The sequence below is a fragment of the Carettochelys insculpta genome, chromosome 6 (genome assembly GCF_033958435.1).
Source record: "Carettochelys insculpta isolate YL-2023 chromosome 6, ASM3395843v1, whole genome shotgun sequence".
Classification (NCBI taxonomy): Eukaryota; Metazoa; Chordata; order Testudines; family Carettochelyidae; genus Carettochelys; species Carettochelys insculpta.
The window spans coordinates 68,764,999-68,789,963 of NC_134142.1; the positions used below are offsets into that span (position 1 = coordinate 68,764,999).

The 24,965-nt window shown below is 40.2% G+C and overlaps 1 protein-coding gene across 1 annotated transcript; it reads left to right on the forward strand.

The window, feature by feature from the left end:
• The first annotated feature begins 5,917 nt into the window (after positions 1 to 5,917).
• On the forward strand, positions 5,918 to 24,053 carry LOC142014529 (serine/arginine-rich splicing factor 5-like). Its single transcript, XM_074997202.1, has 8 exons — positions 5,918 to 6,059; positions 10,295 to 10,438; positions 12,967 to 13,037; positions 13,760 to 13,849; positions 16,248 to 16,320; positions 20,596 to 20,669; positions 21,452 to 21,562; positions 22,544 to 24,053. Exons 2-8 carry the CDS (start codon positions 10,313 to 10,315, stop codon positions 22,779 to 22,781), a joined length of 783 nt encoding a protein of 260 aa, XP_074853303.1. The 5' UTR covers positions 5,918 to 6,059; positions 10,295 to 10,312; the 3' UTR covers positions 22,782 to 24,053.
• The last annotated feature ends 912 nt before the right edge of the window (positions 24,054 to 24,965 follow it).

Here is a 24,965-nt window from a genome sequence, read left to right on the forward strand (position 1 = left end):
CATTAATCCAAAGGTGGCAGGCACATGTGTCTATGCCTGGTCACCACTGGAGTAGTGGATTAACACAGAAATGCTGACTCATAGTACTAAGGTTATTTAAGATGCCATTATAATTCCTCCTCAGCTATGGGCTGTTTTTGTTTGATTACTTGGGTTTTCTTTATTTCAGGCAAAGACTTTTGTTCATGTGGGTTGTGACATGCTGGGAAATGGAGAAAAAGTTGTATTTACTATTAAATTTAATAGAATTGTGGACAGTAGATGCACAGCATGCCTAAACATTAGAGAGAGCGTGGGGAAAGAGGCTAGAAAGAAGATACTTTGGAGTGCTGTCTCTAATGAGGTTAGTTTAGAAATGGTGCTTATTCTTCATACCCATCCAAGTTAAGCTTACCAGCTGCTTGCTTATTTCAGTCTAATAACCACACAGAAAGTCCTGACTAGAGGAGGCTATTTGTACTGTTGGAAAAGAACCAGTGTGAACTCTTACAAATCAGAATGCAGGTGTGATCGTTTCAGACAGCAGCAATAAATAAATAAATAAAACATGTTGTACGTGGTGGAATGGGGGCAGCTTTCTGTTGTAGCCAAATACTAAAACTCAGACCTGCTGAATTAATTGAACTGCCTAAGGGACTCTTGGCTTTCAAAAAGCTACTATTATATAAGCCTAAAAATCCATTTAATTATCTCTAACTTATTAGAGGAATCTGCCATAATGAACAGAGTACATTGCCATAATGCAAGCCTCTATTAACAGAGGCTGTTGCAGGGCCAGTTAGCTACCTTGGCTTTTCCCTGGTGCATAAAGACAGCTCCCTCTGAACTGCTTGTCTCAAAAACATCCATATTTACTTTTCTGGCAAAATGCTGTTGGGGGTCTGATGCTTTGAACTTTTGTGCATCGATCCCAGAAGCGTTAACCCTAAGCAACGGAAAGGTGGGTGAGGAAATACGGTAGAGATGAGTGCTTTACTAATGTGTAGCTAGGCTTGAATTTCCTCCAGCCAAAATCAAAACAAAGAGATCTGTTGGGTGATCTAGTGCAGTGGTGCTTAACCAGGGGTATGCATACCCCTGAGGCTATGCAGGGGTCTTCAAGTGGATACATTAACTTCTCTAGGTATTTGCCTGGGTTTACAACAAACTTCATAAAAGAAAGACTAATGAAGCCAGTAGAAACTAAGGTTTCATACAGTGATTTTTATACTGTACACTGAAATGTAAATACAATACACTATTTATATGCCAAATGATTTATAATTCTATAGTAAAACGAGATGGTAAGCAATTATACAGTATTGCTCTGACACTGATGTATTTTTAGGTCTGATTCTATAAGCAAGTAGTTTCCAAGTGAAGTGAAACCCGGACGTAGACAAGACAGATCTGACTCCTGAAAGGCGTGCAGGAGCTGATCTAGTCCATGCCTTGTGGGCTAGTGCAACATTGTTTCCTCACAGAATAATCTCCAGTGTTATCTCCAGTTTAATATCACAGTAGCTCCCCCCAACTTCTTTTGAAAACTAAAACCATGATCAAGAAATATTTCCTTGCTTATTTGCATTATCCTTAGTTTGAACCGCTTGCACCACCCCAAAAATATTCATAAATTTGTCCTGATGGAGCCCCTATGAGGCTGAAAGGCATGTAGTATTGTAGTCTGTGAGGTAGGGAAATAGCAGCTCTCCCAAATTCCACTCCAGCACTGTAACCACTGTTTCATCATTGTCCATGCACCATTCCCTATAGCCCCTTTGTTTCTGTTAACGCTTTTTTGATTATCTTGGCTTTGTTCAGTTTTGTCTAAAGCCAAGAACTTAAAAAGCTGCTGAGACACAGGGAGAAACTTTGACAAAATATTTTATCCTTTTATTCTTTATTACTAAGCACTTTCAAATGACACTAACGTTGTTTGTCATCCTCTCCTGCTACTTAACGATTCCAAACAGGGAATAATCTGCCTGAGGCTTTGTGAATTCCACAAAGGCAACAAGAGTTATGAAGAAGGTATGACTCTACAAGCTGTGGTTCAGCTTCCTGAAAACACCAGTCTCTCTAATCCCAAGGCGCACCTCGGAGGCCACCACAGGCATTCTCCCAGTATATAACAACAGACATGGACCAACAGCAGAGTACTCTGAGTGCTCGTTCCAGTACCTAGCCCCTTGTCCACTGAACACTCGTAAGGAAACCAGGCCTTGGTTCCCAAACAAACCTGGCAGCTAACTTACCTTAGAACATAGCTTCTCTGAGCATGCAGCTCTTAGATATACTTTAGAGTGAAAACAAGAATGTTTATTATCAAAGAACAGAGATTAACAAGAATATTGGAAACAAACAGATATAGAACACAATTACAACATGCTTTCTGGAGCATACATTTAACTAACAAGGCATTCCTTTATTTCCTACAAATTAACCCCAAGTTCTTTCCCCACCATTTTGGTTCATACTACCTCTGTTTAAGACAAAGCCTGCTGCTAGCTTGTCCTCAGACTGAAGGACTAAAGGTAGATCTACACTCACGGGAAGATTGACTCACTGAAGGTCGAGCTTCTGTGGTTTGATATAGCATGCCTAGTAGGGACGCACTGTATCAAACTGCCGTTGACCCCAGTACTCCTGGCACTCATGAGGAGGAAGGGACGTCAGGGTGAGAGTTTCTCCCATTGACTGTCTGCTGTGTGTATGGCGGCAAAGACTGATGTTGGATAAGTCGTCTCCAGCTATGCAATTCTCATAGCTGGATTTGAGTATCTAAAAATCGATTTTACCTCCTAGTGTAGACCTGGCCTAAGTCTGTGTTCATCTGTACCCAATAGAAACAGTCCCCTAAGCCATCCTTTTTGTTTTTAACTTTTCTTAATTTTTACTATGTGCTTATTTCACGTTGATTTCACATCCCAGTGTAGCATTGAGCTGAATAACTGTCCATTTTCCTATGGCTGCAAAGGTGCTGTTTGCTTTTTTGTATTAAGTACAAGAGGCTGGAAACCAGTTATGCTCTATGATCTGTCCTACTTCATATTTAACCCGAATGTTGGATTCCTTCTCTAAAGCTGAAGAAGCGTTCTCTGATGCTCAAACATGTGGCCGTTCTACCAATAAAATTTGCTCCAAGATTTTCTCCCACCTTGTCTCCTTGTAGTTACTATGTCATTTACCAGAGTGTGGCTAGCTCAAATGCTATAGAGCAACGAGGCTGTCAGCATTTGGGCCATGTCTACACTATAAAATTAAGGCAACCTAAGGTATGTCAACGTACAAGCCACTACAGTAACTGCATGCCCTCACTATGCTCCTTGTGTTTGCAGTGTGCAGTGTTTGTGTCAATGCACAGAGGCGAGCACCCTGGTAGCTATCTATCCACTGTGCAGCTCACCATATAGCGCAAGCTGTTTTGGGAAGAGTTTCTAATGTTCCATGGGAGCAAAGTGTCATACGGGGTGACTGGGACCGTGGGTTGAACAGGACCTGATGCAATTTTCTTATCCCAGTAAGTTTCATGTCACTTTTCAAAAGCCCTACAAACATGCATACCCATCATCGCTGGGAGAATCATGGGTCCTGCACCGCTCTTCAGTATAGTGATGCGTGTTACAACACACCTCGTCCCACAGTATTGCCAGAGCTGTGACATGCAACATGATGCTTCTTAGCAGGCTGCCTTCCTCTGCACCATAGAATCATAGAACATTAGAACTGGAAGGAACCTAGAGAAGCCCTTGAGTCCAGTCCCCTGCCCTCACGACAGAAGAAGTGGCGTCTAAACCAGGCGTGTCAAACATCTTGTTATGTGGCCATATTGGTTTTTTTTTTTTTTTTGCAGCCCCCAACTAAATGTTAATGAAATGGCTAAGTGCAGCGCACCTGGGTACTCACGGACAGCCTGAAGACCCCCTGCTGCTCACACATGGAAAAACAGGCTCCCTGCGGTTTTAATATGCATGGGTTGGACATGGGCAGCCCAAGGAGGCAGTGGGAGGGACAAACACCTATCCCAGCCACTGGCCCAGTCTCTTTCTTCCTGCTGCTGGAGGCTACAAGCCCCTTGTTCGGTTGGCCTATGTGTGCCAGAGGTGCTGCAGAGCCCTCTGGGGACTTGGCTGTTGCTAGGGATTTTTGCAGGGAAGCCCAGAGACCGAGGAGACAGGAAACGCTAACCCTGGGAGAGCTTGCTGTGGGTGAGAGATTGGTAGAAGGGGCTGGTTGTCTGGTTCTACAGGGGAAAAGCAGGTCCTTGCTGGTGTTTATGATGTGCCCAGCTCCCTGCCCTCAGAGCCACAGACAGAAAAGGGAGAGAAGCAACAAGAAGGAGAAAGAGGAGGGAGGGAGAAAAAAGAGGTGCGAGCAGTTAAAACCACCAGAAAAGAAGCTGTAAGGAAGAAACCCATTCAGCCAAGCTGCAAGAAGAGTGGAGGCTTGCTCTCTGCCTGCTGCTGGTGCTGGGTGGCGGTGGGAGAAGGGAGGAATGCTGTTTCTCCTTCTGGACTTGTGAAAGCATGCATTTTCTAAGAGCTCAGGGGCTTGATGGGACTGGCCAGCAGTTTTCTCAAGCTGCTACCTTTCAGATCAAGCACATTCCCGGTCTCCTCACCTGCTTGCCGTGGTGCCGGTTTCTCTTTCTTTCCATCCCCAGCGTCCGAACCGAACTTTTGCACCTCCACATATCGTAAATCCCATGCCCTGAGCCTCTTGTGCACCTTTGCCCCTCCAGAGCCATATTCCTGCACGTCCACATGCCCAGCACCCTGTCCTAACTTCTACACCCCCTACAGACTCCAATCTCATACCCTGATCACCTCATATACCCCAACCCTGACCCCTGTACTCCATATCCCCAGTCCACTGCCCTGAGCCTCCCACACTTCATCCCATAATTTCTGGAGTATTTGTAATTGACTTGTATTTGCTTCACATCTTAAAGCTGAGCTATGTGTGGATAATGTGCATTTTGATGTGTTCACTAGCTTAAGTTGTTAGAAAGGATAACACAAGTACTCCAAGAGTTATTCTTTTTATTTGATTTCATATTGAATGAACATCATAAGCATTACTCCTTGTTAATTATCCCCTATTTTAATATATTGTCTTCCACACCTCTGGCCTGTTTACAATATATACTCATACCTAGAGTTTTTGTTTGTACTGGTTGTGCACATCCACACACTACTTCAGAAGTGGTGTTACATGTCATATTGACCCACCCAAAAGCAAATACAACCCAGAGGATGGAAAGTATTAGCTGGAACCCTGCTTCGGCGCTGTATGGGGTCTTCAGAGCCCTGGTGCATGCCCCGGTCAACTAGGACAGCCCCAGGGGCACCCAGGGTCCCCGCGTGCAGGGCAGGGAGGAGTGAGGAGAAGGGTTGAGCAGAGGTGGCCGGTGCGCAAAGACATGGCTGTCATCAAGCGGATGCTGGGGATTGGGACGGGGGGCGGGGAAGAGAGGGCGGCCTGTGTGGCGAGGTTGCTCAATGTTTACAAAAGGCGCGCGCGGGCCTGTAAGCTGCTTTATTCCGCACGTGGCCGGCCACCTGCGCCCCAGGCTGGCAAAGAGGAGGGGACGTAGTCCGTCACCGCACAAACTGGGCCACGAAAGCTGCTGCCTCCCCCGGGGCGGCGGGGAGACTATGCCGCAGGGGCCGCTCTCGGCCGCCCCGCCTCAGTACGAGGCACACGAGGACGACCTGCGCCAAGCGCTCTCCACCCGCGCGAGGAACACACCCGAGCCTCCGCCGTCTTAATACGTCACTCAGACGTCAGACGTCACGAGACACGACCGACCAGCAGAGGCGGCTCCCTATCTCCTCCAGCCTACAACTCCCAGCGTGCAGTGCGCCGGCCGCCATTCCGCAGCGCCACGTCCAGGCTGCTGTAGGGGCGGGGCTACCGGCGCATTGCGTACTGGGAGGCGAAGTCTGGCCGCCGCGCGCCAATAGCCGGCTTCTGTGGTTACCTCCGTCCTCTCGGGACGGGCGCCGCCATATTGCGGCGGCGGAGAGAAGCACGGCGCGCTGCATACCCGGATTTGCCTGGATCCAGCGGCCCCCACGGTGAGTTTCCCCTTCCCCTAATCGCCGGGAGCCGGAGGAGGGGCGGTGCGGGTGCGGAGTGGAGCGGAGCCGAGCCGGAGGTCACGGCCGGTGGGGGAGGGGCGGAGCGGTAGCTGATCTCTGTGGTGCGACGTAGCGCAAACGGAGCGACTCGCGAGCCAGGGCGTGACGCAGCGAGAAGCTCGCGCGGCCTGTGATCCATCGGGTAAGAGACCTGCGCCCCGCCCTACCTGCTTCCTGGGGCCCGCACGGGGGCCCCTCCCGGCCGTCGCCTAACGCTCCCCCGCCCCCAGGAGGCTCATGGTTGTTTCTTCTCGCTCTAGTTCAGGGTGGGGCAGGATACGGCCTGCGGGCCCGGCGAAGCCTTTTAATCTGGCCCCTCCACCCTCAGAGGGGGAAGAGCTTCAGGTGCTGCTTTCGCCCCCAGAAAAAATCTCTCCGCTCCTATTGGCCAGGTTTAAGTGCTGCCCCTGCCCCCCACAAAATCATTCAGTTTCTCTTGGCTAGAAACTGGTTTCTGGCCAATGGGAGACGAGGGATTTTGCTGTGGGCGGGAGCAGTGCTGCAGAGTTTCTCAACTCCCATTGGCTGGCCATTAGGCGCTAAGGTATTTTGTCGAGGGTGGGGGAAGCACATGAAGTCCCTTCTCGGCACTGAGCCCCATAAATCAGCCAGTGGGCTCGGGCTATTTTCCTGCTATTGGCCAAGAGTTGCTGAGTTAAGTGCCTCCTGTATCTGCCACTGTACTAAGACTCTTTCCTGGATCCTGCACCCCAGTCCCCTGCCCCAGGTCACCTCCTATGCCAGGTTACCACTCCCTCTCAGATCCTGCTTCCCAAGCCCTTGTCCCAGGTCACAACCCCCTCCTTCACCCACAGTCTCTCTCGGACCCCACACCCTATCCCCCACTCCAGTTGCTTACCCTGAGCTTCCTTTTGCACCCAGTCTCCATCCTAGACACCACAGAAAAGTGTGGCGCTTGACCACTTCTCAAAATCTTGGAGTGGTGTCCCCTCATCAAAATGATCGCGCATCCAATGCTCTAGTTATTACTTGCTCAGCATCTTGCAACATCCAATTTCCTTTGGCGTGCTGCAGCTTCCTGACTCCTGTATGGGGCCTGCTCTCAGATCCTTGGTAAGTCAGGAATGTGGAGGAAGGAAGAAATCTGTTTGGGGCATTTTTGCTTCTTTTTGTGTGTGTGTATGTTTTAGCAAGTTTGGTCTGTTTGTCTTTTATCTGTAGTTGGGGAACATTAATCTTTGGTGTTTCAGGTCTTGGTCTGTTGAGTCTTGAAGAAACAGCTATCCCCACTCTGTTTTAGCTTATTAACCTCTCTTTTACCATATTAGATAGCAAGTATTTAGAAGTGGTATAAGGCAATCTCCTGTCCTAGGTGACACTTCAGCATACTTGTGTCCTGCCCCCAGTTTAGAGATGGCTTGGCATCCCCTTTTCTTGACAGATGGGTGGCCAGCTGGGCCATATTTGAACAAATGGTTGTAGGTATTCAGGGATCACAGCGAAGGTTAGGTTTGGCCCAACTATTATTTTGTCATAGTCATGACAACACATTGGCTAATCTGCCAGCCTAGGCTGCTGCCCAGAAATCTGCCACTGCAAGCAGCTGTTTAGCTTGCCTGTAGCTAGAAAGGCTTCTGCAAGTATACACCAAAATTCTGTAACAAAAAGGGATGCAAAAATGCAAATGAGGACCATTGAAACAATTAAAACTCACCATACTAGTTCATATAAGATGGTGTTCTGTTACTTAGTTTAAAAAAAAAAGAAGACAAATGCCCTGTTGGAAGATTAACACATAGTGATATTAGATTAACATCCAGCTTGGTGTCTGGGAGCAAGTAGTTTTCTATGGAAATTTTTTAAGATGACAGTGGCAAAGTCAAAAATTTTCCCTACTGTAAGGAGAGAAGGAGAATACAAGGAAACATACCAGCAAGGGACTGAAAACAGGGCAAAACTCTCTAGCATTAGCAATCTGCAGGTCTGTCTTTCTTTTCTGGCAAGGTTGGATGTGCTCATTGAGGTTGAGATGAGACCCCTTTGACTCTGGGTCTGTAATTTCTAATTGCTCTCTCCTTTTCTGTATATTCCTGAACGTACGTGGAATCCTTGGAGTGCAACACTCAAGACTGTTTTTTTTTCTTTAGTATAGGTAGATATAGGAGGAGTGTGTTGCTTACTACTTGTAGGCACAGAAACAAACATTTAATAAACAATAGCGACTATTACAGCAGTTTTCTGTCTACTTCAGAGAAGGAGGCAAAGACGTTCCAAGCCAAAATAGGTTTTAATAATGCTAGGCCAGGCAAACCCTGTATGAGAGAACCTTTGTCACTCACTTTAGACTGTGCTTGTTTTTCCTAGACACATTTCACTGTTAAGCTGGATTTTTTTCAATTTGGGTTAATCAGATTTTTCACTATTCTTAGTTTTAAATCAAGAAATATATTTTGGATATTTTGAAAAAAGTACATATTGTTTAGTCAAAATTCAGAAAATTGAATCCTTGTCTTCCCTATAGACATGCTGCTTGCTGAAGTGTATCAAAACTACTCTATGCGGCTGTGTCTACACTAACCCTCTTCTTTGAAGGGGGCATTGTAATCCGCCCGAGCAGGGAATAGCAGTGAGGTGCTGCGATGAATATGCAGCACCTCATTAGGCTAATTCTGGCCATGGCAACTTCGAAGTTACAAGCTTCGAAGCCCCAGCCTGCCATGTAGCCACGAGCATTTCAAAGTACCCATGCAACTTCAAAGCATCCTTAAAAATTTGTGGGGTGGTTTTGGGAGTAAGGGCACTTCAAAGTTGCGCAGGTACTCCAAAGTGCCTGGGGCTTCGAAGTTTGCAACTTTGAAGTTGCCGCGGCGAGATTAGTCTAATGAGATGCTGCCTATTCATCACAGCAGCGCATTGGTATCTCACCCTCCTCCCCCGGATGACTACCATGCCCTCTTCGTAGAGGGCAGCTAGTGTAGACACAGCCTCAGAAATGTAAACGATAAATTACATTAACCTTAAAAAATTGTATCTGAATTGCCCTTAGATTTCATCCTTCCTGGCTCATTTGGTATATTTTCCAGGTAGTGTTGTCTGCCTAATTTTGAGCCTAGTTCTGTAACACTTTCATATATCGGGGACACAGGATAGAAGCCTGGTGCTTCAGGGTCCTCAGACAGAGACTGTCTTATATTTGTAATGAGAAGATAAATACAAAATGACCTTGAAATTAAAGGCGTGCAACTGTACTTTCTTCAGAATGACATTTCAGTTTTTCATGATGAAGTTGTTTGGGTTCCATGTTTGCATCAGAATGACTTCTGTAACTATTTTGTTCTGTTTACAAATAGACATTGGTTTCTTGTCATTAATCCTTAGTTTGAAATTCACTTGGTCTATTTTCTAGATCCATATAATCCTCAATAATAAAGATTCTGCAACTGGAACTTGGCTAACAATTCAGTTATTGGTGTATGACCCAGATTAGGTTTTAAATCACTACCTAAAAGCTAGGTTAGCTCTTCTGGAACAAAAACAGTATACAAACAAAAAAGCCCTTCTTTTCCAGAAAAGTAATGAAGCAGGTTCTTCATGAACATATGTTGCAGATCTAATGAGTGGCAGAGTTCCTCTTTGGTCATTTCTGGTCATATCCCCACTGTAGAGAGGAGAGATAAACTTGGTTTAATATTGTCTCATCACTGAATTGTGCAGCCATTGAAATACTAATGCTGCATATCCAATGCTCTTGCAATATTTTTAATGGAAAACATGGGAAAGCTTTGTAGTTTGTGTGCTTGCATTTCACAGGCTGCTAGCTGGGTCTGATGCCCTCAAGCAGAAAGCTCCTACCTTGCCTCTCTGTAGCAGAAGAGCACTTCTCCAAGAGTGAATAGTTTTATCCTCTGGCTAGTTTTCATATATTTGTGGTGACCATGTACATTGCCTAATGCTGAACTAATGTGTTTATGAAAGGATAGAGATCATAAATATTAGTTTATGCCTTAAAAAGCAAATTGTCCATCTGCAGTCTATTTTAGACAGTAATAAAGGGCTTCTCTATTAAGAAGAATTGTGTTTCTAACATGGTTTGAATTTAATTTGACCAATGACCAGGATTCCTGGGGATTCATTTAGACACAACTCTGATTAAGCTATTTTAGTTCATTACTCTGATGACCAGTGCTAATTAAACAACTGTTATTTTACAGTTTCACCTTTGAACTAAAATGAGTGGCTGCCGTGTCTTCGTTGGTCGTTTGAGCCCACATGCCCGGGAGCGGGATGTGGAGAAATTCTTCAAAGGATATGGACACATACGTGAAATCAATCTGAAAAATGGTTTTGGGTTTGTGGTAGGTATATCCTCATGCTTCCTCTTTTATGCATTTACAGGCTTAAATAGCTTAATAGCAGGGAGGGGGGCCCTCATGGGGGGAAGAAATGTTTGAGACTAACAGTTCCGATAGTAAAATGTTAATTTCTGCTTTAAATCACTTCTCATATGAGCTAATTCAGATTATTTTTTTGCTCTGTTAGTTTTTGTTCAACAGTAATTTTGTTCATGTTTAAAAACTTGATGAAATCCTCATTCCAATTTCAGTGGGAGTTTTGCCATTGCCTTCAATAGGAGTCAGGACGTCACCCCTTATTTTTGGGGACATTAACTGCCCTGTGACAATTCACTCAAGTGTAAACTCATCTGAATTTTGTCCTGGGGAAAAAGATTGAGCTTAAAAATAATTAAAAGAACAGGTGTTCATGCTATGGTTTTTATATTATTTTTTTGCTTCCTGGTGTGTTTGGCCATATCTCTAAAGGAATGATACATAGACCCCTGTGCTTCAGGAGCCAAATTAGTGATCAGTATTACCCCAAGAGAACGACAGTACTATGAATACATTTTCATTTACTATAGTACCATATAGTTATATTTAAACAGGCAACAGGGGAAATATTTGAGTTTTATATATTAATATATTATTCTTACAGTGATATGACTGACCAAGTATTATTTTATCAACTACAGTTGGTTCCAAGCATAGTAAAAGCATCCTGATTGGTTAATAACAAAATCACATACAGCGTTTTAATATCTCACATTGCAGGAGACTTGTTAAAGACCCACTTGCTGTTCTATCTCTGTGCTAACTCTTTCCAAAAACAGTTTTAAAAATATTTTCTGTTGACACTTCGTAAAGTGTGGAATTCAGTAGCCATCAAGCTATTAGCAAATTAGAAAATTTAGCTCTGATTACAGTTTTTATGAGGGACCTTAAAGCTCTTTAACATACTAACAAAAGGTCAGTATTTTCTGTAGCTGTGTCTACACAGCGGTGGTATTTTGAAACAAATTATTCCAGAAGAGAGATTCTGGAGTAGCTTATTTTGAAATAGCGTGTCTGCACACAAAATGCATATCAAAATAGCAATCAGGTATTTCAAAATAGAGCATCCACACACAATAGAGCCTATTTTGGATTAGAGCCTCTGGATATACGATAGCTTATTTTGACATAGTTTAGACAGGGAGTAGGGGCTATTTCAAAGTATCTTATTTCAGAATAGGTGCTATTCTCCATAGAATGAGGTTTAAAGAATTTGAAATAAGCCATCTAGTGTTTTGAAATTATTTCAAAATAGAGGTTTTGCTATGTAGCCGCTTGCAAAGATAGTTCAGAATAGCTGCCATTATTCCAAAATAACTTTGCTGTGTAGACATACCCTGTCAGTTAAGTAATATTCCCATTTTACAGACCGCTGAATTGAGCAAAAGTGATGAAGTAATTTGGCAGAAATCAGACAGCAAGACTGTATTAGAGCTATGAATAGCATCTATAACACCCAACTCTTGGTCTTCCCCATTAGGGGCCAGAGTCTGATACCCTTACTCAGTGCATAGCATCTTAATGTGTGAGTGATGTCCAGAGAACTACTTATGTAAGAAGCTAGTTAGTGTAAATAAGATTGTTTGAAAAAAAAACTGAACAAAAAATAAAAACATACTGTCTCTAAAGTATTTTTTCCACAAGATGTTCTGTTGTCATTGAGTGTTATGAAAACAGATTTCATGTTCAGCATTCAGAGTGCAAGTGCTGCCGTGTTTTGCATCTGCTGTTCTGTAAATGAAAAATGCAACATGATGTGCTAAAGCACTCAGTGCAGTTAAAATATCAAAACACATTTGTCTTGTAGTTAAGCAATGAATATACAATGAAAAGGACATTTATCGTTTTATAGACCATTTCATAGATTTTATTTTTTTAGACTAAATTTTATAGACTGCAGTAAAGAGAGAGACTAAAGGCACAATTTTTCAAATTGTAGTGACCTAAAATTAGGTATCTAAGTAAACGGTCTGGTATTTGTTTTTGAACCTCTGACCACCTACAACTCTAGCTGAAGTCAATGGGAGATGGTGAAGGTGAATTTCCCAAGGTAATCTGTGACAGAGGTATGAATAGGTACTAGACTCCATGTACAATGATCCCAGGGTTATCCTTCCTGCTCTGATAAGAATGCATAGAATAAGGGGACTTGGTAGTTCATCACATATCCATATAAATGACCCAGTGCTCTTCTTGGGACTAATTTGTAATCAATGAAGGCATTAGTATAAATGAGAGGGGAAAATCGTTCTTGGTGTAAGAGTCTGTAAATGTTCATCATTTTTTTGCTGTAACCTGCTTTACAGATACAGACTTGCTATTTGATACAGACTCCACTACGTAGCTCTTAAACATATTGTGCAAGGCATTTAAACCTTTTGAAACTGAATACACAAATTTTTAAGAGAATATAGAAACAAATTTAAAAATACTCTAGTGGAAAATGTGATTACCTTGTTATAAATCTCCAGTGCTCATTCCTGTTTCTTTCGTAGGAATTTGAAGATCACAGGGATGCTGATGATGCAGTTTATGAACTGAATGGTAAAGAACTGTGCAATGAAAGGTGACTATCAAATATGCTTTTTCTAAAGCACTAAAGTATTTTATACCCCGGGTATGATGTACTTGTCTCTGCTTCAACATTTTACATTCTGGTTAACTGAGTAAAGAGATCCTGTGGATCTCTGACAGATGTCTCTGTAGCTGAAGGGGTCTATTAACATTTCTTGGTGCAAGACTGAGGCCCTTAGTTTGTATTGTAGCACAGAATTTCGATCCTTTTTTGGATCGAGATAGTAGAAATTTGTGCTTTCCGTCCAATGCTTTACATCACTCTTTCCCAAGTGAACAGACGTGATCTGACTGTCAAATCCATTCAATTGCCCTTTTTCGTATTAGTCAATCTGTTACTTCCAGAAATTGATCAGAACCTCAGTGTATATATGACTTATAAAAGAGCCAAACACTCTTTGTGCATAAGAAACCAATGTTATGTTAATGAGTTAAAAACAAACCACCAATGTAGTTTTTTTCCCACATTCTGCTGCTGTTTATAGACTCTTGTTTTTCCCTTCTGAGCTTTAGATTTAAACTGCACACTTGAAATAAATTTCATGGAAACATGATGAGGTAATATTTTGGATGCTTATGAAATATCTGTCATTGATTCTGATATGCTTCGTCAAATAAAAAGGGCAGGAGGTTTCTTGATTCTGTACATGTCCTTCCTGTTGGGAAAGATTGAAGTGAATTAAGTGGTTACCTTTTTTTTTTGCCTTGTTTAAGGGTTACAATTGAACATGCCAGGGCACCAAGAGGGAGAGGCAGATTTCCACAGCGGTTCAGTTATTACCAGTCACGTAGCGGTGGACCTAGGTGAGTGATTTTGTCTCATTTTACTTTATGTAAATAACTGGGGGGAACACAGTGCTTGAAGCATTGTATTTTCTTCTTTCTCTTGAAGGAGATAGGGGAAGCTCCACTTCCTTATAACACTGAAAAGGCCAGTAGTGATACTCCTGTATTTTGGAACCTGTATTTCAACTTGTGCATCTCAGTACCTAAGCAATGTACCTTTGCGGTTAATATTATTCTACAGCAGTGGTTCTCCAGCATAAATTCTTTGACCACTTTACTTGAAAGTTACTCTTATGGACCTTATACATTAACAGGGTGTCAGATTTCCCACTGTCTGGTTCTAAAAAGTTTAATTGAGCAAACACTGTGATGGGGTTTCATAGGTCATAGTAAGAATGACTGTTGTAGGTACAAAGGGCCGGCATTCACAGCCAGCAGTATAAAAACACAAAAGGGAAAAGTTGCTGACTAAATTAAGTGACCCCCTAAAAGACAGTCTCTAAAACAATTATGATCTAGAACATGTTTCTACTACATACACTGGATATAGAGTATGTGTGAAAAAATATTATTTTGAATTATTTAATGAGAAATGTGATCTTTATGTATTTTGATCATGGATTTTCTTAAATGACATACTTTGCAGAGTTGTTCAATGACAGCACGGCAGTTTGTTTTTTACTGAAAAGTTGTTGTTACGTCAGATATCTTTTTGAAGTAAAAAACAAAACAAAAAAATGTCATGTAGTTCTTTACAGACTAACAGAATAATTTATTAGGTGATGAGCTGTCATAGGACAGACCTGAAGAAGTGGGTCTGTCCCATGAAAGTTCATCACCTAATAAATTATTCTGTTAGTCTGTAAAGAACTACATGACTGCTTTTTTGCTTGAATACAGACTAACACAGTTATCTCTGGCTATGTCTATGTGCTGTGAGGAATAAAGGAATTTCAAAGTTGCAGGGGTCCTTTCGAAAAGGACCCCCGTCTGGATGAGCTACGTGGCAACGAGCTGCGGCAATTTCAAAGTGCCATTTCAAAGTTTTGGGCTAGTGTAGACGTGGCCTCTCTGTCACTTTTTGAAGCAAATTATTTGAATTGATGTATTTTACAGGAGAGTTAGTAATTCTGGACTATGCAGAGCAATTTTTGAAAAAAGATGAAGATTTAAATAAAATGTAATTCTTAATATCTCAGCAGAGTTCCTCCCAACCACAGACCAGTAAAACCTGGAGTATCTATTTTGCATATGCAAGTATGCTAATTAGTTTTTTAACGTGGCAGTGACCTTGGTGCAATAGGATTGATCCAAGATCCAGGCTAAAAAGTGACCTTTTAAAGTAGGAAGTGTGATTGAAGGTTGTGGGCATCTGGCATTGTGGCCATGTTTACGACTTTGTACACACAGTGCCATATGGGAAGAAACCCCTTTATCTTGTCACTGTACTGTTCTTGTTCTCCCAGTGTTCTGATAGAAGTCCTGCGTAACACAGTTAGCAGAACTATACATCATATTTTCAAAAGCCAGCATGTCCTCAAACCTACTGTTTGAACTGTTAAAAATTCCTCTCCCGCTCTCTCCCCCGCACCCACCCCCCCACAGCCCCCCATAACTCTTGACCAGACTGTTTATTCATGTTCCTTTTTATGCATATCCATGCATGTTCTAAACCAAATTTGGCTTCTTTAAAATAACTTTTTAGTCAACTGCCATTTAAAGCCACTATACCATAATTCTTTTCAGTAACATTTCATGGAAATGTATTGTATTCACTATCCAAGTGCCACTGCCACTTCTGTGAAACCAGTTAGCTTCATGCTGTGCTTATGGAAGTCAGAATATGCTGGCCCATGAGAAACTGTAATAGGAGCACAGTGGCTTATACAGAAATTAGCAAGTGCTTGGGAGTTGAGAACCATTGGGTTAAATTGTTTTCAGATGTACGTGTGTCTGAGTTAAAAAGGTAGAATTTAGCCCATTATAAGCAAGGAAGTAATTACATCTTTAGTGGGAGTAGTCTCCAGAAGCAGTATAGATGACTAAAGCGATTAGAGTACTTAGTTTGGTTTTTTTTTTGTGGGGGGGGGGGGTGTCTGAACTAATTTAATGAAAATAAAATAACTTTCAATAGCTTTGACAGTGTCATCTGTGTAAGACTGCCTGTGTATAAAATTCTTCCATCGAAAAATTCACTTATTGTTAACATCCTTACTTCCACGCTTATAATGGGTGCATTCTTTTAAATATAGTGTAGAGTTAGCTGGGGGTCTCTAATCTCCAGTCAGTCCATAAGAAAAAGAATTAATATTTAATTTCATCAGCAAACTGTCAAGAAACATGCATTTGTGTATAAGAGTTATAAATATTCTGCACTGCGGAAATATGTATATTTTTTGTCGCTGAATTCTTGTAGCTGGTATGGACCTCCTGTTCGTACTGAACACAGAATTATAGTTGAAAACCTTTCTTCACGGATCAGCTGGCAGGTGAGTTAGATTTTAATCTTTTTTTAATCTTTAATACATGATTTTATTCAGAGCATTTTATCCTCCTGCCTTTAAGGAAGTCAGTTTGTGATCTAATTTTCCATTAAAGCCATAATAAATATTTAATTTTTATTGAAAGTTTAAAAAAAAGTTCTTGCATTGTGTGCTCCAACGCTTCAGAGTAACTGGTGTACAGATAGGTTTCATAGCTGACTTTAGTTAAGAGTCTAGTGGTTCTTGCTTGGTTTCATTTGTTAGTTGGCACTACTTTGGATTATTTTCTGATTTGGGGTTACATTATAACATCTAAATCATTACATCAGTTTCCTAGGATAAAATATTTGAGATTACCACACCTTTGAGTTTGAGCTTCAGTCTTAACAAAAATGTAGTCTGTTTTTAATTGTGCTAAATATTTTTGAGGTGAAACATGATTAAGAATACATTAATACTGCATGAATAAAGCACATTCCGAGAAAGCCATTTAGTCATAATGTATTTACTGCAGTAGTTCAGATAAACTCTTTTAAATCTATCTCTATGCACTTGTGATGTCTCTAGCTTTTTCCTGATCTTTCTCTAACTTAAAAAGAACTACCACAGGATTGCTGTTTTTATAGTGTGTGTTATTCTAATACACCCATTATAAGAAATTAACTTGGGGCGGGGCGAGGTTTTCACTGGAATATGTTCATTTCTAAGACCATAATACTTACACCATACAATGATGAACAAAAATGGATTTTGTTTCCATACTGAAAAGATGGACATTCATAGATTGTGTTAGTTTAGTGCTCTGGTCCCTGCAACAAGTACTGCAAAGGCTGGCAAGCATTCTGTGCCTGTCTGGAGTTTCTCTGAGGTTAATGGTGGTGTACAAAGGTTCCATGTGTATCCTGTGGCAGAATTAGAACTGAGGTTTTCAAAGCTTTGTGCCATTCTGTGATCTAGAAAGTGCAGTATTTTATTACATTATTAAATGATAAACTTAATTCAGCAGACAAATGGGTTTAATCTAAATCACCCTAGTATATACTACATAACTACTCTGTGTATGAAGTAGTAGTTCTAAAAATGACTGATCTTGTAGCGGTGACATGGGGGGGACCTATAATGGAGTGTGGAGGAAAGCAATCGTATAAGGGAGGTACTTACATTTAAATTGATTCACAGCTTGGAATTTGGATCATGCAATAACTTTTACTTTTGAATATTTGTAATGGCTTTATTCTTACTAATTACATGTTATACTTATGTCCACTTAATTCAGTTCACCTGTGGTTGCCCGAGTACATGAACATATCCACATGTAAAATTTCTTGATACTGAACATGAACGAAGAGAATCTTCTGACATTTTGCAAATGCTAAGTACGCTTATGCTAATGTAAGCATTCCTCTTGAGCTTTGCACTTTTGTAGGCTTAGTGTGAAATTACTGTGAATCTTGGCACTAGTCCATTAAAGATGATTTAAAGAGGACAATGTGCTGTTTATTCTAGATTACTGGAACTAAACAACTAAAGTGTTGGTAAATTAGAAGTGCAATAAATTATAGCAAAACTCTTTAAAATAAATTTTCTCTATAAAATACCCTGTACAAATTTAGTTTAATTTTGAAGCCATAATACATCAGAATTTAACTATTAAAAAGTAGTATTAATATGACAACACTAGAAATATGATAGTTATTAAAACACTGAATTCTAGATTATCCCACGACAAGTACCGATCTTCATCTCTTTTTGAAAAACTAGCTGACTTGAATGAAATAGAGTCAATACCTTTCCTTCAAGACTTACAGGATTTAAGACAGACTGTAATTTATGGGTTTTTAAAAACAACAAATTGAGAGGCTAGAAGTAGTTAAATGTGTGTTCACATTTCTCCCATGCCTCTCCATTTTATAACTCCATCTGTGTGTCTACACTAGGAACTAACTTCAAAGTTACGGGCTACTTCGAAGTAGCCTGCAGAGCTTCTACATGCTTTTTTCCAACTTAAAAGTCCTTACTTCATTTCCGGGAATGGAGTAGTGCCCTACGTCAAAGTTTAACTTTGAAGAAGTGTGTGTGTAGATGCTGTACTTAGAAGTAAGCAACTTCAAAGTTATTTTTTAAGTCGGGACAGAGCACGTGTGTTTAGAGCCAGATCACCAGTATTTTTAATTACTGTGCCTATGACAGTGCAGATTTGTTACGGCTGGTTTTCCGTCAACACTACCAGTTCTCCCAAAAATAAATGATGATTGAAACTTATCTCTGATTGCTAAGAAAAAAATAAAAGTAGTGTTTAGTTTTAGTATGTAACCTTATTCTTTTCCACAATTTTCTGTTATTTAATAAATACATTCCCTTACATTTTTAATTGCTGAAGATCATGCGGATATATTTTTGTGAGTAAAGTGAAAACGATTGCTTTTTTAAGAGATTAGGTAGCTTTAAGACCACCTGTTGGCTGATGGAGAGCAGTGTCCAAAACTTCCTATTTATATACACAAACTTATGTCTTGTCTCCTCAAATAATATTGTTAGTATCTTAATGATATCTTTTTCTTTTACACAACTTTTTATGGTTGTACTCTGTAGCAAAACCATTTAAATATGTACATTTGTTTGGATGACTCAAAATTTTAGAACCTAAAACAACAAATTAGAATGTAAATTTGTGATTGCCTTACTTCATTTCTTTTTCTTAGCAGCACTTCTAAATTAGAGCTTTTTTCCTAGCTCAAGAAAACCTTTGATTTATTGGTAACAAATGTATAGTTTTTAAACTTGCTGGATGAAATCCTTGCTCCACTGAAGTTCATGACTTTGATAGGGTCAGGATTTCACCCTTTATCTGTGAACTATTGTGCCCATGTTTAGTTTGCCATAAAGATTTATAAATGTGGTTGTGTGAATCATGTGTTAAATGTGATGGCTCAGTGAGATTTGTATAGTTTTTTTTAAGAATTTTAAATAAGAAAAAGTATTCACTGTTTTGCAATGTAATGTATAATTCAAATGTTCACTTTTAAAACTAAACCATTGAGCATATTTAAATTGTTAAACTGAGCCTTCTGTATGCTGTAGCAAATGTTTTAAAGTTTATTTCTTAGCTTTTTGTTTGTATTTTTTTCTCAAATACGTTTCTAACCAAGTGCATTTTGAACCTCTTTTAACAGCCTTGCTTTGGGTTAACCCTCGTTTCTCTTGTGTGGAGGAGAGAGAGCCCAAGAGTTTGGGGTTTCTAGTGGCTGAAATTCTAGGGCTTGGCCTATTCTGAATTTTCCTTTTGGTTCCTATGGCACTCCTGTTTTGGCGATCTAGATCTTGGTTTGTCCAGGCTTGATCTCAGTTTGGCTAGCACAGGTCAGCCTCAGGTTCTGTATCTGCTTCCGGATGTTGTCAAGTATTTTCAGGGTCTCTGATACATCCCCCTGAAGCGTATTGCTATGAGCCATTCCTCTGCCCTTCTCATGTAAGGGAGTTCCTCTTGGCGAGCTAGGTATTGGACAAGCGACTGTTTGCTTAAGGTACATCCTTATGTCATCTGACCACTTGTGGTATATTGCGGTAAGTAGACTTGGGCAATAAAATGAAAAATATTATTTGGAAAATATATTGTTTTTAGTTTTTCATATAACTTATTTATAATTGTATTTAACTTTTTAATCAGCTGTAACATTATTTGTTCACATTGTTTTATCACTTTGTGGGGCAAGTAAAAGTGCTATAGTGTGTGTTCACTTTCTGTTGAAATTAAATATATGTATGTCTTTGAAATAATGCTGAATTGATGAAAGCCAGAAAAATCAGGGTTCAGAGTATTCTGCCTTTTGTCAGTTTGTTATGGTCTTAGTATTGATTAAACATAGGGGCATTTTGCATTTAATTTTTGTGCCTGTAGCTTTATGTGGGGGGTGGAAGAGAATGTGAATGTAGGCAATTTTAAATGCACAAGATTCTCATTTTAAATGAGATTTTTCCTATATAGTGTTTATGGTCATTTGTAAATGTTTACACAGAACTCTTTATCTGGTGTAGTTATGGTGTTTAATGCTTTAGTTGCAACATCATTTTTTCATATATGCTGCTTTTGGGTTATGGGCTTAATTTAAAAGCAGTAATTTGGTTTTATTATTGTAGCTATTACTAAGCAGGCTGAGTTTCAAAAGAAGTCTAAATGCAAAAATTGTAACCCGTCTAACAGAGAATTTTACATTTTTTTTACTTACCGATAGCTTGTTAGTATGTTTCATGTTTAAGGTGAACTATAAGTTTTTACTGCAGGACTTGAAAGATGTCATGAGAAAGGCTGGAGAGGTGACCTATGTGGATGCACACAGAAACAACAGGAATGAAGGGTAAACCTTATTTGTGTGTAAATCTGGACCATGCCGTTATAATTATTATGATCCAATCTTCTCACTAATTTCAAAGGGTAAAAGTTACCATACTAGTGCTAAGATACTTGTTCTCAAATATGCTTTTTGGGGAACTTGTACAAATTTTGCCTGTCCATAAACATACGTTAAGGGTCTCGTCGGGGGGTAACCAGGGGAAAAGAAAGCATGATTAGAACATCACTGCTGTCTGGTGAATCTCCACCACCAGAACAACTCTTAAAGGTGCATTGTAGACAGATGCAACTTAAATCTGCCCCAATAATATGTTTTGGTAAAGAGATGTGTAAATGAGGCCAACTAAAGAAGTGAATTATGTTGACTGCTAACATTCTGAGGAGGGGGGCAGATGCGGGTCATTTATATTCTTTCTTCCCTGAAATGCCATATCTTGAAATTCTTTAGAATTTTGCTTAAATAAGAAATGGTAGTCAGCTCTCCACATGCCATACATTGTCATAGCTTCATTGACTCCCAACTGATGTACAACAGCTAAGATCTGTTCCCAAGTGAGGACTTCAAGGATTGGACTTTATCATTCAGTATGATTTAAGATGAGTGTGGGCATTGGAGGTCATTAAGATTGTTTTGTCATTATCAGTCCTGTCATTAATCAAACTAGAAAATCAGAGCATCTATACTGATAAAAATACAAACTACCCATGCTAATGAATGTAAGATCTTTTGTTTTTCTGCTTTCCTCCATCCATAACTTATATTTATGTCTTCCTGATGCTCCCCAGTGTTGTGGAGTTTGCATCATATGATGATATGAAGAATGCATTGAACAAGTTGGATGGCACCGAGCTCAATGGGCGCAAAATTAAGTTAATTGAAGATCGCAAATCACACAGGTATGTCAACTGGGTTGGAAGTTCTGTGTGTTGACATTAGAACTGCCAAGCTGTAGTATTTAACTCCTTTATCAGTTGCAGTACCATAGTACAAAACCAATTTTCAGCAGTAAATGTACTATAAAAAGCTTGAGACAAAATGGGTATTCAGAAAAGATGGATTCTTAGCATAGATGTGAGTTTCATTTGTTGTATTTTTGGTGGAGAGGGGAGTTTATGAAGAATAAAACCTGGTGTTTCTTTAAATGGGCGAAGTGAAATTGTTCCGTCCAAAATTTGGACTAATTAAAATATTAAAAATTTAGAACAAAATGTTCTCCAAATCTTTTCAGATACTTTTCATTATTCAGTCTACAGGAATTTTGCAAAAGTGTTTTTCTGGTGAGATCAAGTAAAAAGCAGCTAATTAACTTGTGTTTTTAAAAGTATTCTGATTTTTAAATAGTAAAATATTTTAATATCGGTTCTGTCACAATCTCTAAAAAGATCTGTCCTTTTAAATGGAAAATGATTGATAGCAGAACAAGGGGTGCAATTTTGAAATCTGTGATCTTGCATATTTCTCATGGTACTCATATGTTAGCATCTTAGTGGGGACCAAAGAATTGTCTCTATTTACTTATGTTTTTCTAAGGGTAAAAATGGTAAGTGTATACTTGTGCTTGCATTTTTCTTGATAGTTGAATATAAACTGCTTGCATTCCCCCCAGTTTTAATTGACCTTTTTTTTTTTTTCCCCCCTGCTGTAAAGGGAACAAATATTTGAAGCTGATGTGTTAGGAGTCCTTGGGTATCCCTTGTGTAGAGGGTCTTACAGATGGAGAGTGAAACAGAAACTCAGGACCCAAAGGGACTGAATGTTTTGTTTAGTGGTTTGAGTTCTGTAAATCGAAATTTTATGGAAGCAGAAGTCCTATTTAAAAATCATTAATCTCAATTTAAAGTACTCCCGAGTAAGACCTTTAATGTTTTTTTCCACAGAAGCAGATCCCGTTCAAGAAGTTATTCAAGATCTCGCAGCAGGTCCAAGTCGGCAAGATCTTCCAGGTCAACGAGTAGGTCTCGCTCTCGATCTCGCTCTCGCTCTCGCAGTCGTACACCTGACAAAAAATACTCTCAGAAGAGCCACCACTCTGGTGCACAGCCTTCTTCTCCATCTCCCCATTCCTCCAAGAAAAAATCTCGTTCTCGTTCAAGCTCGGCTGAGAGCCGTAGTTAGTGTATTCCAAAAGATGTGCCAGTGTGTTTAATTTGAGTCATATTTCCCTAAAAGCTTGAGACAAATTACAAACAAGGGGGTGGGAAAGAAAGAGTTAACATGAGGAGGGACTGACCTCCTATTTCATTACCAAAATGAACATCATCAGCTAGGCTGCATAAACCTGTAACAGGCCTTCTCTTGCTAAGGAGTGAAGTTGTGTGAGGGGAAGGTTGGGGAGGGGTTGCCAATTAATACAAAATTTTATTTCGTCAATAAACAATATTTGTCACCTAGTTGTACCATCTACACATAATGTTAGGTTTCCAGTTGTCTGTATATTGCATTTTTTTCAAAGATTTTGCCTTCCAGAACAGCATATTTGTATTAGTTTCGGGGGGTTGGGTTTGGGGTTTTTTGTGTTTTTTGTTTTTGTTTGGTACTAAATCTGTAGAACCTGAAATGTAGATTTTTATTCATTAGTCAGACTCCTGTGACTGTTTCTTTATTGTAAGTAGATAAGCCATTAAAAGAATTCAGTTAATATTTGGTTCATCCCCATTGGTGGGTTGAACTGGACATTAAATTCCAGACTTAAAAGGTCTCAGATAACATTCATAGTATATAGGTATCCTTTAGTGTACTTGTCAATATACAACTACCAGTTTAGGTAGTGAGTGAATCAGTATCTTAAAGAGTCAATTTCCGGGGGGACACACCATGACCAGATGATAAAGGATTATCGGGATTTCCTTCCAGTTAATGAGACTTCCAGTAGGATGGTTTGTGGAAGAGTGTGGAGGCCATCATTTGACAGATGAATCCAGTAGTAAATTGCATCAGATACACAAGCCTCCCTCTATGCATCCTGGTTTTTAATATATTTAGAAAGGCACCAGAGCTTTCATATCCGCAAGAATTTGATGATAAAGACCGTGAACCAATGTGACGAGCGATAATCAAAATGGTTGATGAAGGGGAAGTTTATTTTGGAACATGAGTGCAGCAAAAATTCCCAGTAAAAGTTTAGTTAAGTCAAGACAGGAAAATTTAGTAATGTCTGAGTAAAGAGATGGCATCTTCTTTAAATGTACTGAATGTACAATAGTTTTGATTAATAGGTATTTCTACTGCAAATAGTACTGTTAGGTTCTTATAGTTTATTGTGATTTAGTATTTTTCTGGCTTTTGAATAGATAAAAGAGGGGGACTCCTGTAGGAAATAGTTTGTAAATCAAACCCCAAGGCATACTTATGTTAAATGTACAATAAACAAGTGTCTTTTCTTGCTTAGCTCGCTGAGTGGAGGAGTTTGTCATCTCAGTGCTGGTATTGCTCACTTTGTAAAGCCTTTGTGAGGCTTTTTTTCTGTCACAAATAATTTGCTTTTACAAACACATGTTCTCATGCAAGCTAATAAAACACCAACTAGAAACAGAAACTGCAATATTTTTGTTATCAGCCCGTTGTGATGTGAGGAAACTAGACCTTAGGGTTTTGCTGTCATGGTCAACTGATGGCCGTTCACTAGCTGATGTGAAATGAGTTAAAGGCAATTGTCAGTATGAGAGTAGTTCTCGGCCATGTCAAGTGACTACAAATCTCAGCAGAAAGGTCAAGAACTGAATGGGCCATAGCCTCTGAATTACCCCATCATCCCAGCTGTGGTCCCAGCATAAGGACTGAAGTACATTTGTCATCGTCGGATTGATGGACTACCATTAATTAATTAACATTTGCTGGAAAGAGTGGAGGAAACTTGCCTTGCCTCTGTTATTTCTGGTCTGTGGATATAGGACCTCTCTCTTTAAGGTTGGCACGTTTCATAAGCATAATTGTTGCTTCTAATCTTGTTTTTGGACACTGGGCTTGTAAGGGCTCTGTTTTCAATAAATAAGGACTTCACTCAGGTGCAGGGTAAAAAACGTAGGTCACATAAGCAAAACTGAATTGCAGAGTGTGACTTGAGTGTCTGAGCAGGTCATATTGTGACACAAGCATTCAGCATTGGAAATCTGCTCAGAAGAGGCCCAGGACTTCAGAAAGTATACCCAGCGAATTTATCAGCACTGTATTGGAAAACACTGAAAAGTGTCCGCCCTGAAGTCCACGGTTAAGTCTTGTTGTAAATAATCCTTTTAAGTCCTTTACCCACACTAGGGCTGCTTCTACACTCTCGCTTTCCTGTCGGAAGTGTCATGGTAA